The sequence below is a fragment of the Lynx rufus genome, unplaced genomic scaffold (assembly GCF_022079265.1).
Source record: "Lynx rufus isolate CCGP_SWC_20201006 ecotype Redwood Valley unplaced genomic scaffold, mLynRuf1.p SCAF_26, whole genome shotgun sequence".
NCBI classification, from domain to species: domain Eukaryota; kingdom Metazoa; phylum Chordata; class Mammalia; order Carnivora; family Felidae; genus Lynx; species Lynx rufus.
This window is the reverse complement of record NW_025814841.1, coordinates 11,631,807-11,649,498: the sequence shown is the minus strand read 5'-3', so window position 1 is coordinate 11,649,498 and position 17,692 is coordinate 11,631,807. Positions and strand designations below refer to the sequence as shown.

At 41.2% G+C, this 17,692-nt stretch overlaps 1 protein-coding gene across 2 annotated transcripts; it reads right to left on the bottom strand.

Moving 5' to 3' along the window:
• Positions 1–277: 277 nt before the first annotated feature.
• Positions 278–15,823, bottom strand: CCNE2 (cyclin E2). Of its 2 annotated transcripts, none has more exons than XM_047088814.1 (12): positions 15,501–15,823; positions 12,179–12,218; positions 11,982–12,084; positions 11,852–11,905; positions 10,780–10,931; positions 9,326–9,461; positions 6,766–6,912; positions 5,469–5,564; positions 4,053–4,187; positions 2,373–2,484; positions 1,738–1,895; positions 278–1,367 (listed from the first exon to the last, which is right to left on the bottom strand). In XM_047088814.1, the coding sequence occupies exons 2-12, from the start codon at positions 12,190–12,192 to the stop codon at positions 1,254–1,256; spliced, it is 1,221 nt and encodes a 406-aa protein (XP_046944770.1). In that variant the 5' UTR covers positions 12,193–12,218; positions 15,501–15,823; the 3' UTR covers positions 278–1,253. The 2 variants fall into 2 exon arrangements, with proteins under 2 accessions (XP_046944770.1, XP_046944768.1); XM_047088812.1 differs by lacking the exon at positions 15,501–15,823 and adding an exon at positions 13,414–13,681.
• Between the last annotated feature and the right edge of the window lie 1,869 nt (positions 15,824–17,692).

Here is a 17,692-nt window from a genome sequence, read left to right as displayed (position 1 = left end):
CAGACAAAATACTGAAACAATTTAAAAACAAAAACTGTACAGAAGACTTCATACCATAACCACAGCTTAAATTTATAATTTCTTCAAAAGAAGAGATTCATGTATCCAGTAAGAGAATAAACTAGCAATCTGGTATGCTTTGTTTTCTAACTAGACCCACTTTCGAGGTTGAAATTTCATTAAAAACAAACTAAAATATGTAGAAGTAGCTAGTCTGTACACAGCAAGTTCTTATGTCAGGGTTTTGTTTTGTTTTTAATAAATAATCTAGGAGTCAGTATACATTTACTACTTTTTCTGCCTTATGAAAACAGAAGTTTAGGCCAAGTGTTAAGCTTTATCACTTTGTCCTTAACTCAGTGTAGGAATTTAAAAACGACCTTAACAGTTTTGCAAACATAAATAAAGTCTTAGTCACACTAAATTAAGAAAAAATCCTTAGGGATGTCTTGGAGTTAGTAAAGTGACTTTCTCATATAAATAGGTTGAAAGCGTACTTTTTCACTTAAATTGTGATGTACAAAAAGTCATTATAAAGCAAACCTCTGTGTCAAAGCCCAAAGTAGGAGCTACACATTTATCTTGTTTAAAATTTCTTTGGTATTCCCCCTGTTTAGACCACAGTTTAAACACCATGTTCATTTAAGCCTTACTGGTTAAAAAATGTTATGGCAAGGCAGATGAAATAAAAAACAGATTAAAGTTCACCTTTTGTAAAAATTCAAGTTTTATAATAGCTTGCTACAGCAGCTGTAGATAAATTAGTCACCTTATTACAAAACTAAATCTTTGTAAACAAGTTTAAATTTTATTTTCAAAAACCAAATTGCACTAGTCAAGACAATATGAATTTTGAGAATCTAAAAACTAGATTCAAAGTATTGTATTAATGTCGCCTTTAAGGTGGCACTTACCTAGTCTAAAACTCCAATGATAAAATTCTTAGTTTATCATGATAACACAGTAATACTGGATCAAGAAAAAAAATTATGGCATAAAGCGTGGCTATCTTCTATCCAGTCACCTTGGGAATGAAGTCATCTTTGTAAACAAGTCCCGCTGTTTAAACAGCTAATGTAGGAATTTCTTCCTTAATGCCAATTTTAAGTGGTTTTTTAAAATCGAAGAATGGCAGTGAAACTTCTGAATTGGCTAGGACAGTCATAGCACTATTTTCCTGAAAACTTTAGTAGTTCAGTTCTAGGAAATTCTACCAATGGTCAATTCCAACTTGTTTGCTTAGTTAACCTTCGTTAGTATTTTCCTGGTGGTTTTTCAGTGCTCTTCGGTGGTGTCATAATGCCTCCACTGCACACTGGTGACAACTGTCCCCCCTTTTGAAAGGTGTTTACATAATTTACTTCATCCTATACATGTGAAGAAATCATGCAGAGATTAACAGGTAAGGTAAAGCACTGATAGAGTAAAACAAAGTCAAACCAGACTTGGATATTAATTTGAGACTACTTAGACCTCATGAAATGGTCTCTTTATGTCTTCGCAAGCATGACTAGTCCTATTCTAGAGGTGCAACAGTTTGAACTGAGTATAGCTGTATTTTTAAAAAACTCTTGGACTACTGGCATTAATCTTGAGACATTCCACAAATTTTGCTGTGACGTCAGTGTGCCCATTAGAGCTTTCTATCTTGTATCACTGCCCTAAAGTATTTCTAGTATCCTTATTAGTTTCAGTAACTTACTAGATATAAAATGAAAAGCCCCACAAGAAACATACCAGCATAGCCAGATAATTTGTATGTGTCTGGATATTGTGTCTGTCTTCCATAGAAATCTTCTTAAAAATCTTCAGCTTCACAGGACTAGTACTTTTTACTACACTGGCAAAAGGCACCATCCAGTCTACACATTCAGAAATGTTGTCCCATTCCAAACCTAGATAGAGGAAAGTTAGGAAAATGTGAAGGTTACAAGAGAAATTGTCAATATATTGGCTTGTCCTTCCGATTTTAAAGATAATTTGAGAGTGCTAATCTGCTTTAACTTCTTAGAATTGGATTTTGGCCTTCTAATAACTGTTCATAAGGTGACTTATTTTGTGGGAGAAAAAGACTTAGAGCTTCTTAACCCGTACCTTCTACATATGAAACTGAAGTTGTCAAAACCCAAAGAACTCTTAAAGCAGGGCAATGACCATGCTGACTGACTTCAAACGGATTTAAATTCCATTTTACCTTATTTTTTGTTTATGGATATATACTGAAGATGAGGAAGGACTTCTAACAAAAGAGAAGGTAATTGCTAACCTAATGTTTTCCATTAAAATTTTAAACTGTTTAATAGGAAGCTAAAGTTGATAAATTAATAGTCCCTTGTGAACATGTAAGAAGATAACAAAATATAGTGCCTTACCTGAGGCTTTCTTAACCACTTCAATAGAGGTAAAATGGCACAAGGCAGCGGCAGCCAGGATTCTGTACTGGAATTCTAATGAGTCGATGGCTAGAATACACAGATCTAAAAGCTAGCAAAGGAAAAAGCAAACGTACATGTAATTAGGAGAAAGGATGAGTAATCAATGTTGCTACTAAAGATCAGTCAGCTATAATTTTAGAGTACTTATGATGTGGACCCATGTGCCAAGAATTGCTAAAACTACAGGGATCCAAAGATAATTTCCTTCAGAGCGGTGGCTCAAGCCAGGAAGTGAATAGACAAGGATTGTTATGATGCAGTGTGGTGTGTAGCAGTAGGAAAGGCACCTAATCCAGAGTGGGGAAGACCTGTGCTGCTTAAATCTTAAAAGACACAGTAGCCACAAAGATTGGGAGGTAGAGAGTATTCTAGGTGTAGGGAATAGCATTTGCAAAGATAAATGAAATATTACTTTCCCTTGGAACCTCTAGTTCAGAACAAAGGAATTCCTTTCCTTCATTCCTTATTTTAAAAGGGAGAGGGGCGTAGGTAGAGAGGCACAGATTAGATCATAGATTAGCCTAGATTAGATCATAAAGGGTCTGTAAATTTAGTTCTGATTACTGAAATTATTGGAACATTTTAAATCAGGAAAGATACATTTTAAGAATGATCCTTTAGAAACATGTTGCTTTCTGTGTATCTGCTTTACTGTAATCTAAACAGTGAGATTATTTAAAAGGCAATATAATCTAGGTAATAAAGAGTATAGTAGAATTGTGTAAAAGGGCTAGATTTCAGAGGCTAAGGTAATACTGTCCATGGAATAAACAAATTATGTTTGCTCCCATTGTCCAGAAGGTAGAAACATGAGAAGAGTTAGAAATAAACAATGTAGAAATACTAATTATTAGCTTATCAAATTTTTGTTCTCTATCAAAAAGGTATAGCTGCCTATGATAATTTAGGATGCTGGCAATTCTGACAGAAAAAATAAGCCCTCATTAGAAAGTTTTACAAAATGAACCAATTCTAATTCAGTTTTAGTTCATAAGGTGTTTACTAGATTTAAAATACAAATTAAATTTCAACCTAGGTTATTTAAAACCCAACCCAAAATACCACAGTTCCTTCAGTTCCTTATGTAAGCTTTTCATATTCTACATAGAATTCGAACATAGATTTTTCTCACTTATATATGGTAGTACAGCAACCTTTAAGATACATACGAGAAGTAAGCAGGAAAGAACATTTGCTATGTTGGCCTACAAAAGCATAATTTGAAATTAGATTTTTTAAAAATGTTATAACTAATCTTAATTCTAATGTATAAAATAGGTACAATGTGTTCAAATATGAGGATAAGATTATCATACAGAATAATTTCCTATCATACTAAAGACAGCTGGCTGCTAAATACCAAAAAGAGGTATTTAACACTCTAAACCCCTAAAGAATGAAGAGTACTCATAATACATTTAAACTGAAAGTTTAAAGTCTGTTCTCTAGAATTATTAAGCAATGTAAATACTGGGAACAGAATTTTATGCATCAGTTTTGTTCTAGTCAATTAAGGAGTGAATTTAATTCATTACGATTTTTGTTGTATAATTTATTTAAGACTGTAAATGCACTAAACAGTTACAATAAACATTAGCATATCTGCAGTGAAAATACCTGAGCTATTTGAATGAACTTTTCCTGAGAATACTGAGGTAGAAGAACTTTAGGAGCATCTTTAAGAGCATCAACTTGGAGGAAGAGATTTAGCCAGGAGATGACTGTTACAGGACAGAGTTCCCATTTTAAAGCCTGTTAATAGTATGAAAACACCTGTTAGTAAATGTAAGTATATATACACTGTAATATATAGCTAATTTACTAATAGTCCTTTAAAAGCTTTCTGCTTTAGGCCTATTTCTTCCTAGGAATTTAATTCTGACCCTTATTTTATTAAAAGTACTTGTAGATACTTCAAAATGTAAAGCTGCTTGTATTTTACAGTTTATTAATCTAGTTCCCTTTTTTATTCTCTATCTTAGTAAGCTCATTGAGCCTAATATTCATTCCTTCTTTTCTCATTTCTTGCAGCCCCTGGTCTTCCAAATCTATTCTCTACTTTATTGAAACTGCCATTTTAAAATTATATTCAGTGAACAAAGTGAATTCCATTCAGATCTTCCAAAAACTGATCTAGACTTTTTCTTTCCATGATCTTTAATGGCTCCGGTCAAAATGTAAAAGTTCAAAACAAAAAAGGCAAATCTTAATGTATCCTATCTTTTTCTTCATGAAGCTTTGGGACTTTACCATTTACAAGCAGTCTAAAGTAATTAGGGGAGAACAAGAGAGTATTGCAGAGAATTCCGTCTTCTGTTTACATCCTCATACTGTGCTTCACGTCTGAATCTGAGTAAGTTTATTGTTAGAACAATATCAACATGCCAGCAAGGTCCCATTCTAATAGAGCTATCAATATGACTGTAAGCATAATTTAGAAGACATAAATTTGTAATTTACAACACATAGTAAATGAAAGTCATTGTGTTTTCTTGTGTGTCCTGTATACAAAGTTATGATGTCCAAATTTAATAACATACTTTCTAGTAGCTAACACTCAGCCTTTACTCTAATTCAGAGCCTGATTAAACACCTTTAGGGTTTTTTTCTCCACCATTTTGCTTAATAGCCCTTTTTGGCATATAGAAAGGAAAAAAGGCAGTGAAATAATTCTCATTCTCTGTTGGAAGAGGGGAAAATCAGAATATTTGAGTGTCACTGTTGGAATTCATTGATATATACACATGGTATGGTAATTATACTTTTCAAAGCATTTCCTTAATCACTTTTAAAGCAGTATATTCTCATTATAGAAAACTTGAAAGACACAGAAAAATGGTCTACAGGTTAAGTAAATTCTCCCCCCCCACCCCCATTTATCCATACCATTGTCAATATATTGATGCATTATTAACCTCTTTGAACTGGATCTTAATGCTGAATGAAATCTATTTTGACTACTTACAGTGTGTTCTTTGAGATTCAGTAGTTAACTGTTAAGTTACTAAAACTGCAACTAGAATCACTTAATACCTTTAATATAATAAGTTCCATTCTTAAGATATCCTCTTCACTGCAGGCACCATCAGTGACATAAGCAAACTCTTGGAGCTTAGGAGCATAGATTTCCTTTAAAATGGATTTAAAAAAAACATTAGGTGTAGTTGAGACCGAGATTAAAACAAAAAGAATTCTACAGAAACCACTTAACAGGCTTTGTTTTTAAGGACAGCTTCGTAAAGTGATTTTAAATCTTAGTAATGATACGTTTCTCAGATGTAGGAGGTGAAATTAGCCAACTACATTGAAACTTATTTTCATAGGCTTGATCTTGAATTTCAGTTAATAAACAACTAGAATATTTTAACCAGCCATTTCAGTTAAAAAATAAGAAGCCAAACTTGTTTTAAGCAAAATTGCGTAGTATATTGGCCAGACCAGAACAAGACTCTTAATGAGGTCTAGAAACTACTGAAAACCATTCTTTTACCCTAGTATAAAAGTATGGTACGTCAACATTGTGCAGTTTCGCTGACAGGTCGGTCTGAACAGTCCAGAGAACAAATAGAATGATCAGAGAAGAGAGGCCTGTTACAGATGAGAACAGGCTAAAAATCAAGATTTCAGTCTAGAAAGCTACCTGAAACACACAGTTGAATTCCAGAGAAGGGTAGACTAAATATAAAATTATTCACCAAATTTGGCAGGATTGGGAGATAGCCCTTAAAGCTCAGAACAAAAATATGGAAGAAAAAAATAAATTCAAGGAAATTGAGGCATGTTTCACAGTCCTCCTCCTGCCCTCAAGATGATAAAGGTTTCAAAAGTCTCGAAAGAAATTATGATAATCCAAAATACATTGTTTAAGAAAACCAGATGGAGATTGTGTGAAGGAAAACCTCAGGCAAGAAAAGAGTTGCTTTCTATCCTGGCACCGCCAGCAGACACAGATAGAGACCATTATTCTAACCCAGCAGAGCTATTTATTTCATTTGATTGGTCAGTTAGTTTTCAAAGACCATTCTATTGAATCCAAGTGCCATAATTATGTATTGGGACCACACTGGTATATTTTGTTTGGCAGAATGAGACATGGACTATTTGCCTACATTACATTTCCGGAATCTAAACCAGACACTTAGAATAGGCTCTCAGATACTACAAAAGGAAGTATACTTATCCCTCCATACAAATCAAGAATGTTCAAAAAATGTTTTAGGGGAAAAATAAATCCACTTATCTTAGAGTTCATATCCAAAGTTGTAGGGATTGATGTGATGTAAAAAGAGTTTAAGGTAAATCTATCTGTGGATAAACTTTGAGAACTTACCTCAAGTTTGGAAGCAATGAATAATGAGGTAATTCCAATGAGCTGAAGCATATTTTTATTTATATCCTTTTGTGTCAACATAAATCTGTCAAAAAAGTCTTGTGCGAGGTAAAATGTTTCTCTATGAAGTGTGTATACTTCACATACCTAGAGAAGGATCCAAATATTTACATCATCATTTGATGAATTTCTTCAAATTAGAAAGTTAGATCCTAACATACCAGTCTTTAGAATACTTTTTTTTTTAAATGTTTATTTTAGTGGTGGGGGGAGCGGGTAGGAGTGGAGTGCGGGGGGGTGGGTAGAGAGAGAATCCCAAGCAGGCTCTGTGTTGTCAGCGCCAGAGCCCGATGCAGGGCTCGAACTCACAAAGTGTGAAATCAGGACCTGAGCCAAAATCCAGAGTCGGAGGCTTAACGGACTGAGCCACCCAGGTGCCCCTGAAATTTTAAGCCCAACTTTGTTTTTTAGGATACCAAAGCTGAGATTGGGCAAGGGTGAGGAGGGAGACAGATGTTAACATGTACTAATAGGATAAAAACAATCTATTACCATCCTCATTTACTAGTTTTATTGTTTTATTTTTTTGCCCACATGGACTTTATTCCCAGATTCATTTACACTTTTACTGACTATGAGCAAACTTTTCTATTAATTTCCTGTTTATTGCTGATAAATGGGTAAGTTCTCATGCTTAGTTTATATTTTTAATTCTAACAGCCCTAAATGATGGTCTTCACTGTTCTAGGCAGACCTTTTAATGACAAAATAACTGTTCCCTTTAATATTTTTTTAACTTCTTTTTTCCATGTTTTACTGCATTGGCTAAGAATTTTTATAGACAAAAACTGGATGAACAACATTGGTGACATATAAAGTCTTGATCACATCCCTTGTTTCTGACTGTACTGGGAATTTCCCAAATGTTTCACTACTGTTCTTAATAATAAACAATGTCTGTCATTTCCACACTTATTATAGGCAAAGCTTTAAATTCTCAAAATAACTCCAGAAAGTGACCATTATCCCCATTTTGAGGATGAGAAAACAGGGATAGAAATACAGGAGGGTTTTGTTATTGTTTTTAATGTTCATTTATTTTGAGAAGGAGCACGTACGTGTACGAGCAGGGGAGGGGCAGAGAGAGGGATCCCAAGCAGGCTTCAGGTTGTCAGTGCAGAGCCCGATGCGGGGCACGATCTCACAAACCATGAGATCATGACCTGAGCTGAAGTTAGGAGTCAGATACATAACCGACTGAGCCACTCAGGAGCCCTGAAATACATGAGTTCTAATAATGTGTTTAGGAAATCTCTTAGTTTACTACATATTTTGAAATGAGGAATAGAAACTGAATTTCAAAAAATGTCTTTCACATCTATTGAGACTTGATGATTTTTCTCCTTTAAACTATTATGGTAACATTTAACCTATCTTTATGTTTCTAGACTGAAAAGATATACTAAGAAAAAGAATTTAATGCTCTACTCTGTTTATTCTACCCAGTTTTGCATATAATCCTATTTAAGGGAAAATAGCAATAAATTTGGACAGTCCAATCCAATTCGGATTGGATAAAAAGTCAATGTAACAAAAAGGAAAAAAAAAATCTGTATGATTGTGTTTAGGTTGCTTCCATGATCACTAGGTACTCCCAAAAGTCAAAACCCAACCACCTTCTTGTACCCATATGATTGAAATATAATCTTGTCTTCCAGTCGGAGTAAGAGATAAGATAACCTGACTGCAAAGAACACCATTTTATAGTCCTTTTTAAAAAACTTTTCTGATAGCTTCTGAGATTTACTCTCGCGTTGTTGCACCAAAAAGCCTAGTATTTCTCCCTTAGAATGCCTCATTTCTATCTTAAACACAGGGAGACTACAGAACAAATACCCAAGGGCTGGAGGAAAATAGGTTTGTTATCAACACAAGTAAATTCTTGGAATTATTATCCAAAGAATGGGAATGGGCCTAAACAAGAGAACGTTTTGGGCATAGATCTTTAGGGACTTCAAAATCACTGTAATTCCTTTAGATTAATGGTACAGTGTATTTCTGAAAGGAATAAAAGTATATAATAAAGGGAAACAATTGAGCGTAGAGGGCTTGGTACTTCTGGATATTTAAAGCCTCCTTACTTAGGACTTAGAAATCAAGATCCCAAATCATAATTTGGATTTTGGTGATGCAGAAAAGGACTTCTGAGGGCCCTGAAGCCTAGTCCTGGTTCTTCACTTTGTATAGCAGAATGTAAAACCTTGTCAATTATATATTCTGTTCATCTTGATTATCCTCAGCACCTAGTGCCTGGTACACAGCAATACTAACAGGTACCAGGAATTCCTAATTGGGTTTGGGTTATATGGGGTGTAGTGGCTGTGTTAGGATTTTACTCTCACAAAGTAGACTTTGCCATTTTGGTACCATCAACTACAGTAAGGACCCCCAAAAATATCTGCTGCTGGCCATGAATAATATACCAAGGGCACCTGAAAAGCACATTTACATCTTAAATATTTTTCCATCCTACAGAGACAAAGGTATTAATGGAACATACCTCTAAGAGCCAGTCTAGAAGTATTGACCTCATCTGTGGTTCCAGGTCAGAATGCAGAACTTCAAAATGTTTGTCATGAACATATCTAGTCTCTTTTTTTAGCATGTTTAGCCAAACATCATTTGAGCATCCCCAACTATGGAAAGGGGTAGAAAAGAATCACTATGTGACCTACATAATATACAACATAAATTTGCAGACACTGAAATCCAACTTTCAATTAGAACTTGAAAGGAGCTCTTTAGAAACCAGTTCTTTAGCATGAAAAAACAGAGGCTTGAAATTATACAGCAAGAACTTAGACTTCAAGAGTACTTTCCCCAGAGCAACACTGAAATTTTAAATATTTAAGCATATAATCCCAGTAGAGACGAATTTCATCATCTCCAAACAGATCATCAATAGTAGAATCACCTAAAGTGGTGGTAGCTGGCAGAGTATAGTGAAGGGGCAGGTTGGCAAATTTAAATGTCTTAGTCCACTAATTTGCATATAGAGCCAAATAATACTACACTATGTGCTTTGTATAAGCTATACCTCTTAGTCCTATTCATTAAAAAACATATAGACCTTACTAAGCTTGGTAGGAAGTAAATACGGTTGATGCATCAAATGAAAATGTCATATGTTAAAATGCTTCCATCTTAATTTAGAAAAATCATTTAAACTCCATTTAAAAGGTGTTCAGCTCCCCTCCCCCACTCATGTTCTGTCTCGCTCCAAGCTCTCAAAATGTTAAAAAAAATTTTTTTTTTTAGGGGGGGCGGGCACCTGGGTGGCTCAGTTGGTTAAGTGACTGACTGCGGCTCAGGTCATGATCTCACAGTTTGTGAGTTCGAGCCCCGCATCAGGCTCTGTGCTGACAGCTCAGAGCCTGGAGCCTACTTCAGATTCTGTGTCTCCCCTTCTCCCTACCCCTCCCCTGCTCATGCTGTGTCTGTCTCTCAATAATAAATAAACGTCACAAAAATTTTTGTGGTTGTTGTTTTTAAAAAAAAGGGTGCCTGGGTGGCTTGGTCAATTAGGCGACCGACTTCGGTTCAGATCATGATCTCACAGTCCAGGAGTTCGAGTTCCGTGACAGGCTCTGTGCTGACAGCTCAGAGCCAGAAGCCTGCTTCAGATTCTGTGTCTTCCCCCGTCTCTGCCTGCCCCTCCCCCACTTGTGCTCTGTCTTCTGTGTCTCAAAAATAAATGTTAAAAAAATTTTTTTAAAGGTGTTCAGCTCCTCTAATGAGGCTTGCGGTATTCAAAGAAATGAAAATAAATTCAAAAAATCAGTATTTTAAATACCCATATCCTTTGTGAACAGCAAAGTATTCTCAAAATAATACATGCATAAATATCAGAGCAATTTTTGTATGTTTTTATAGTGAAGGCAAAATAGGACTCAGTACAATATATTAAATTAGTACAATTTTAATTGACATTAAATTCAAAAAAAATATTCTTACCTTAAATCAGGCAAAGGTGAAGGATTAATAAAAAGATTTTTAAATCTGTAATTTGTAAATCTGGAGAAGTCACTTGTTCCTATTTCTTTGTGGGGTGTTTCAATGATTATACAAGGACTGATCCCTCCAGATAATACAGGTGGCCAACAATTCTGTCATTAAAGAAAAATTTGTGCAATAGAAAATCACCTTTTTGTCTTGGATCTTTCATAAATAGAAGCTAATATCTCTAAACCGACTATAGTTCTTCCCAAACACCATCGTTAACATTGCTGATAATCTAGTTGACCACAGCTCCTACTGATCTTCAAACAGTTTAACAGGTGGGGTGTTTTAGAGAACAATATAATTCTGAAAATACAAGACATTCGGCATTGGGGGAGGGGAGGAATAAAAATTCATCTGTGGTCACTTATCACTTGCAAGATTAAAAAACTGAAGTTCTTCCCTTTTTTACAATAGTAGCAAGGGCACCTTGTTTTATATAAAGCTCCTCCCTCATCCCTACCCCCCAACCCTTTAAGCCTGTTCCCATACTTGAGAGTACTATAAGGCAAATCCTTAAAAATGGAATCAACCAAAGTCAATTACTTTAATATTTAAAGGACCTTTTTCCCAACCAATGCTGGTTTCAAGGAGAACCACGTCTCTAGTGTCCTCTGTACCACACGCAGAATAGGTAGCAAAGGGCTGGGTGCCAGTCTGTCAGTGACTTCTCATCCTATTTATGCCCAAAGGAGCAGCTATTAGGACCCTCCACTAGCCAGAGAGGGAACAAAGAGCAGTACATTGGACAGATTAGGCGGGCCCTGGTGCACCAGGCGATTCCAAGAGGGAGGGATTTACAAAGAGGAACCAGCTGCTTCAAGGCAAACTTATTCTGCAGCTGTAGTAGGATGTAGGCACATACAAACCACCTAAAGATCAGCACCTTCCTGCTGACCTCGGGTCATTCAGAGTAAGAGTGTCAGAGGTATCTTTCTGTTGCACAGCAATAACGCATTTCAATTTTTATTTGTCCTGCATTCGTTTCACCCAACTCCCCGCCCCCCCCAGTGCAGTTCTGCATTACCCTAATCTCATACTGATGTCTCTTGGTGACCTCCTCTTTTCTTTTTTTGACATCCTGGAAAATAGAAAAGACCACTGTTAAACTAAAGTCCCAGTAAAGAAGTTCTCTCCTCCCTCTCCCCTTAACTCACCTGGGCTGTTTTTCTCTTCTTGGCCTGAATTATCTGGGCTTCTGGAGGGGAATCCGTCTGGCTGGGCTGGGGTTGCTGCTGCTGTTTAGCTTGTAAACGGCTACTACAGTGAATTTTTTAAAAGGAAGTTTTATGAGTCAAGAGTTTCAAACGCAGCAGCTAACTTTTAAACACATCTACAAGACAAATAATGTTACCTGCGTCTTGACATTCTCTTCTTTCAGGTGTGTGAAAGCTCTGGAGAGGAGAGAGGAAAAATGAGAGTCAGATATATTGTCACCCATATTCTCCCAGGTGCCAATCCGATGCTCATTCAGGGGTTACAGCTGAGTCCTTCAGGAGGTGGCCTGAGTCATTTCACCGTGCTGTCTTACGCACTACAATGGTTACTTCACGGGATTAATTTTGGACACATGCCTGCGTCTCAACTGAACGTACAGTCGGGACGCGAGTGTCTTTGAGAATTTACAAAGCACCCCCAGCAAGGAGGGAGATCTCCCCCAAATGGGTCTTTTCTGCGCCCTCCATCCTCTCTCCCGTAACCCCTAGAGGGGCCTGGGCAGCGCCCCCACGTCCCCCCCTTCCATCCTGGACAAGCAGCGGAGAGAGAGGGGGTTGTGGAGGCGAAACGCTGTGGAGAAGCCGGTTCCGCGCCAATTTGGAGAGCGGCGGTGGCGGGGAAGCAGGGGGAGGAGGGAACTGAGACTTGTGTCACGTCCTTCAGTCTCCTTTCCCTCCTTCCCAGCCCCACTGGGCCCTGCCTGTCGCTTGGAGGGGCACTGGGACCCCGACTCCAGATAAGGGCTGGGAGCGAAGGAAAGAGAGTTAAAGAAAGGGGAAAACTGGGCTGGTCGGGGAGGTTTTCTCTCCGCGAAGGGGACCCAGACCCCGATCCTCTATCGCGCGGTAGAGCTCCCCTAACGAGGGTGGGAGGGAGAAGCCCCTGCAATGAGGGTATTTTCCTTGGCCTCCCCTTCGGGCAGCCCTCCACCCCCGCCACTTCCCCGGCCCCCTGCCAAAGATCCTGACAGGAACGGAACGCGGGGAGCCATCCTCCCGACCCCCCAGCCGCCTAATTCTCAGCCTTCCCATATTTCCTCCCGCAGGCTCCCGCCCGCGGGAAGAATCGGCCCTGGGGGCTTTCTCTCCTCCCTCACTCCTCCCTACGCCCAGCAGCTCCTCACCGCTAGACCCGCTACCGCTCCTCTCTCAGCTGGCGCCGGCGCCAACCCAATATATAGGCCAGGCCGGGCCCGCCCCGCACGCATGCGCCTCAGACTGACACCTCCGGACTGCGCGCTCCCCTCTCCCGCGCGCCCGCCCCGCAGGCCCGCGCGCCGCGCCCTGCTCTCAGTCCGCGCCCGCCCACCCCGAGAGGCCAGGGCCCGCTAGCCTAGGCCCTCAGTTCGCGTTCACCTGCTCTCCACTTCACCTGCCTGCGATGCCTGGCGGCGGGAGGGAGTCTCTCAGAGGCCCCTCCTCCAAGGTTCGGCTCCCCACCGCCCTGCTTCCGCGTCTCCCGCCAGTAGTTTCCAGTTCCCTCCCGCCCTCAACTCCCGGATCCCGTCGGTGTCGGGCAGCGGCTCAATCCCGGCTTACGACCAGGTGGAGGCGACATGGGTGAGCACAGAGTAGCCAGGAAGTGGCCATCCTGTGGTGCTCTGGGGCTGTCCCGCTAAGTGCTCAAGGAACCCGGTTATTGCGGATGAGACGCCGGGACCAGGAGGACCCGCCCCTGAGGGAGGAGCGCCACTTTGGCTGCCGAACTGGCCAATGGGAGGCGAGGACGGCAGCACAACGTGGAGAGGCTGCAGAATGTAAACACAGCCGGGCGCACGGCTAGCCACGTGTGTCTCCGCGCCGCCCGTCGGGTCTGGGACCACCGGGGCCAGCCGTGGCACCCCAGGAAAGCCAAACTCAGGGATGTCTGTCATGCACTTTGCTCCAGCCCGCCGACGGAGGAGGTTCGTATCAACCCTGTTTTCCCGCTCCCTGCTCCGCCAACCCGGTTGCCTCCCGGGGGTGGGTCTCTCTGCACTCCGCCGCCCTGCCTCTGCCAGGCGGATTCCCACTGCGAAGTCCCCGCGCGCAGGAAACGCTCGCGCTAGGCTTCACCCTCCCTTCCTGTCTACCGGACCTGCAGTTCCGGGGTTCCCCAAAAGTAAAATGTGTCTCAAGAGCAGGGCCGGGGGCGGGATTCCACCCCACAGCTCTCTGGGTCTGACCGGGAAAACTGCCCCACCACGTGCCCGCCCGGGGCCCGCCCGGCCGGCCCCGCCCCGCCGCCGCCAGCGCGCCCTGCGGAGCCCGCGCGAGTTGCCCGCGCGGGAGGGAGCCGCCCGCCTCCGTACTATAATGGCAGGAGGCGGGCCCGACGCGTTTCGTTCTCTTCCCACCTACCCCCATGGCTAAACCTGGGGGAACCCTCGTTGCCCTTATTACCGCCCCGCTCCATCGCGACCCAAGACTGGACATCTCCCAGCAGGACATGCCGTTGATACTTCGCAAACAGGTTTTGCGGCGGGAGCAGTGGGGCGGGGACGCCTACGGGAACAAAGACCCCCGCGGTGGAGGAGCCGAGCGCAGGCTCCCTGGAACTCGCGGCAGCTCGGGCCGGACGCTGAGCGACCAGGTTGGGTGCTTTGCCCTGGCCCGGCCCGAGCCGCCGGGGTAGGGCGGGGGAGACCCAGGTGCCGAGGCTGGCGCTGCGGCGCGGCCCAGGCGGGAGCCCTTCCCGAGATGCACCAGGAGGCGGCGGCCGGGACCGACCCGGGACCCCTCCCGCACCCCCGCCCCGCGCCCTTTGTGCCGCTCCGCCTGTTCCGCGGAGCCTGGCAATAACGGCTGCTCTGCGGGGTTTTGGGCCCGCAAGGCCAACTCTTTTTCACGCTTTCCTTTTGGGTTCTTACTCATGCGACAGCCTTGGGACCCCGGCAAAGTAATTCTTTTTCTCCCGTCTTTATGCCTGAGGAAATAGTAAGAGTCTTTCTTGCCTCAGGTGCCATAGAATTAGGAGAGGCCCAGAATCTTGTCAGTGCCCAGAAGCTTGATACCATTTATAATGCTTCTGATGGCGCTCTCGTTAGGGGAGGAGTTGCCTCCCTTTCGCAGTCACCTCAAAACACTTTCGGTGTAAAGCTTAGAGATAGTAAGAAAGGGGAGGTCTTCCAACAAGTGTGTTACCTTGACATACGAAAACTGGTGTGGCCTAAATGAATGAATTTGATAAAATGTACAGAAAACTAGGTACATCGATTAATATTTGTAGGATTAACTTTGGTGTATGTATTGTATGCTCAACACTGGGCTAATTAGTATATTACCTGTAAACAAGACTGTAATTAGAAGTGTACTTTGGTCAGTGCCCTTGACTAGGAAGTGAATAGAGTGCAGTCATAGTAAAGGAGAAATTAGAAGCCATCTCAAGCCTGCTTTGTCTGGAAACCAACAGGGTGAATTCTGCCATGTTACAAGTACCTGACCAATAGTTAAGTGGGATTAAAAAGAACGTGAGTTTACCTTTCAGATGGATCCAGATTCCAGCCCCGCTCTGTTGCAAGTTACTGAATTCCTCTGAGCATGGATTTTCTCTGGAAAAGATAGAAGGCACCCATTTCAAGGCTCTTTTTAAAGGTTACGTTTGATAATGTATTAGAGACCCTCTCTTGTGTATGTAACTGTCACAGAGCACATGCTCAGTGCTCTTTGCTCACCTGTCCACCTCCCTTACTCGTTTACACCTGTAGAAATTGAGTTTGAAGGATCCTGAATAACACAGAAAGCTGAATTATAAAATTGCTGTTTCCCAGAGTTTTGTTCATATAGTTGTCCTTTTAGGTAGTTACTTTAGACATCGTCTTTTTTTTTTTTTTTTTTTTTTTTTTAGTTTTTTTAATTAACTTAATCTCTACACTCAACGGGGGCTTGAACTCAGGACCCTGAGATCAAGAGTCCCACACTCTTCTGACTGAGTCAGCCAGGCCCCATAGACATCATCTTTCAATATGTTATCTTTGTTTCATATTTTTACACATTCCTTTAGCTCCCTCTTTGCCCACTGACCCTAATTTTAAAATTCACTTTGAAGTATATGAAATTCTTTCATACATACATGTAATAATTTTAGAAATTTTGGCATTTTCTAAAGTATTTTCCCCCATGGTTCATGCAAAGTTAAAATACCATAGTAAATAAAGTAGTGGCCTCTACAGTGCTTTCATTTTCAGGAAAAAACAGGGAGAAAACAAAGGTTTTTAGAAGCACAGGTTTAAAAAAATCAGGCCCAGCCCACTTATTTCTTGCTTCTATGCCTTTCTTTGCCATACCTTCTGTGAAACCTTCCCAAATCCCTGTCTCTGTGCCCTTCAGTTCTGCTCACCTCACAGGACAATAATTACCTATGAAAATGTCTTTTATCTCCAACTAGTCCTTGAATTTTGTTTTGTTCATCTTTTTCTAGCAGCTACCCAGCAGTTCAGAGGCATACAAAGAGGACCTTGGTAAATACTGAATTGAGTTATGCATAGGATATCCCATTATAGAACTTTAATTCTCTAAGGCTAGAGTGATGGATGGCAGAATTGTTCCCAATGAATAATAAGGTTTTTAAAAAATTAATCAACTCTTTTTTAGAAGTTATTAGATTCAGGGGCACCTGGGTGGCTTGGTGGGTTAAGTGTATGACTTCATGATCTGGTATCTGTGAGAGTAGACAGAGAGAGCCTGGCTCTGTGAGAGCTGCCGTTGGCTACCCGCTAGAGGTCTGGGGGGAGAAGAGAGGCATCTTAAGGCGTGGAAGCTAGAGCCCTTTAGAGATGGTCGGTTCAGGTCTGCAAGATTTGTGATACTCCACAGTGCAGAGAAAGAACAGGGATAAACAGGGCAGTATTAGAAATCCAGAAGCTCTAGGTTGAGGTTGAAGTTGGCAGGTGGATGCAGGGTGGATCGGCCTGCTCGGGGCCAGACACTGTTCCTGTTAACTACTGGGGACATGACAATTAAGAAATCGCCCCTATCTGTAAGAGCTCATATATCTACTGGGGTGGGGGACAGAATAAATGTGTAGCAAATAATTATCATTAAGCAATATAGAAAAGAAAAAAAACAGAATATGACAGAGGAGACTATTAAGCTGTAGGAGGTAGGAAGTGATCTGGGAAGGACTCAGGAGGTGACATTTTATCCATTTCAGTAATTCAACAATCACTAGGACACAGTAGTGAAGCAAAAATTACTGCCCCCTTGGAGCTTAATTCTAGTTGTGTGTGTGTGTGTGTGGGCAGGGGTGGGGGAATAGAAAACAAACACGAAGCAGTAATAAGAAGTAAGAAAAATAAAAACAGCATAAGGGATGTGATGTGAGTTGCTACATTAGATACAAGTTCAGTGAACACTTCTTGGTGTGACATTTGATCTGAGAACTGTGAAGTGAGAGAACCAGCCATGCAGGTAAGGAGGAAGAACATTCCAGGCAGGGGAACAGGAAGTCCAGGAGACCTTGGCTTATTTAATGGAAAAGGAAGTGAGTATGGCTGGAATGTAGTGAGAGAGGGAGGAAAGGCAGCATTTTAAATGCTCCCATTTAAAAATGACCCATGGGACTGCTGTGTGGAGAAGAGACGCCAGCAGGGAGAGGAGTGAGTGGACTGGAGTGACCCAGGTGAGAGCTAGTGACAGCTTGGAACAGGCTAGGGTAGCAAGGTGATGAAAGG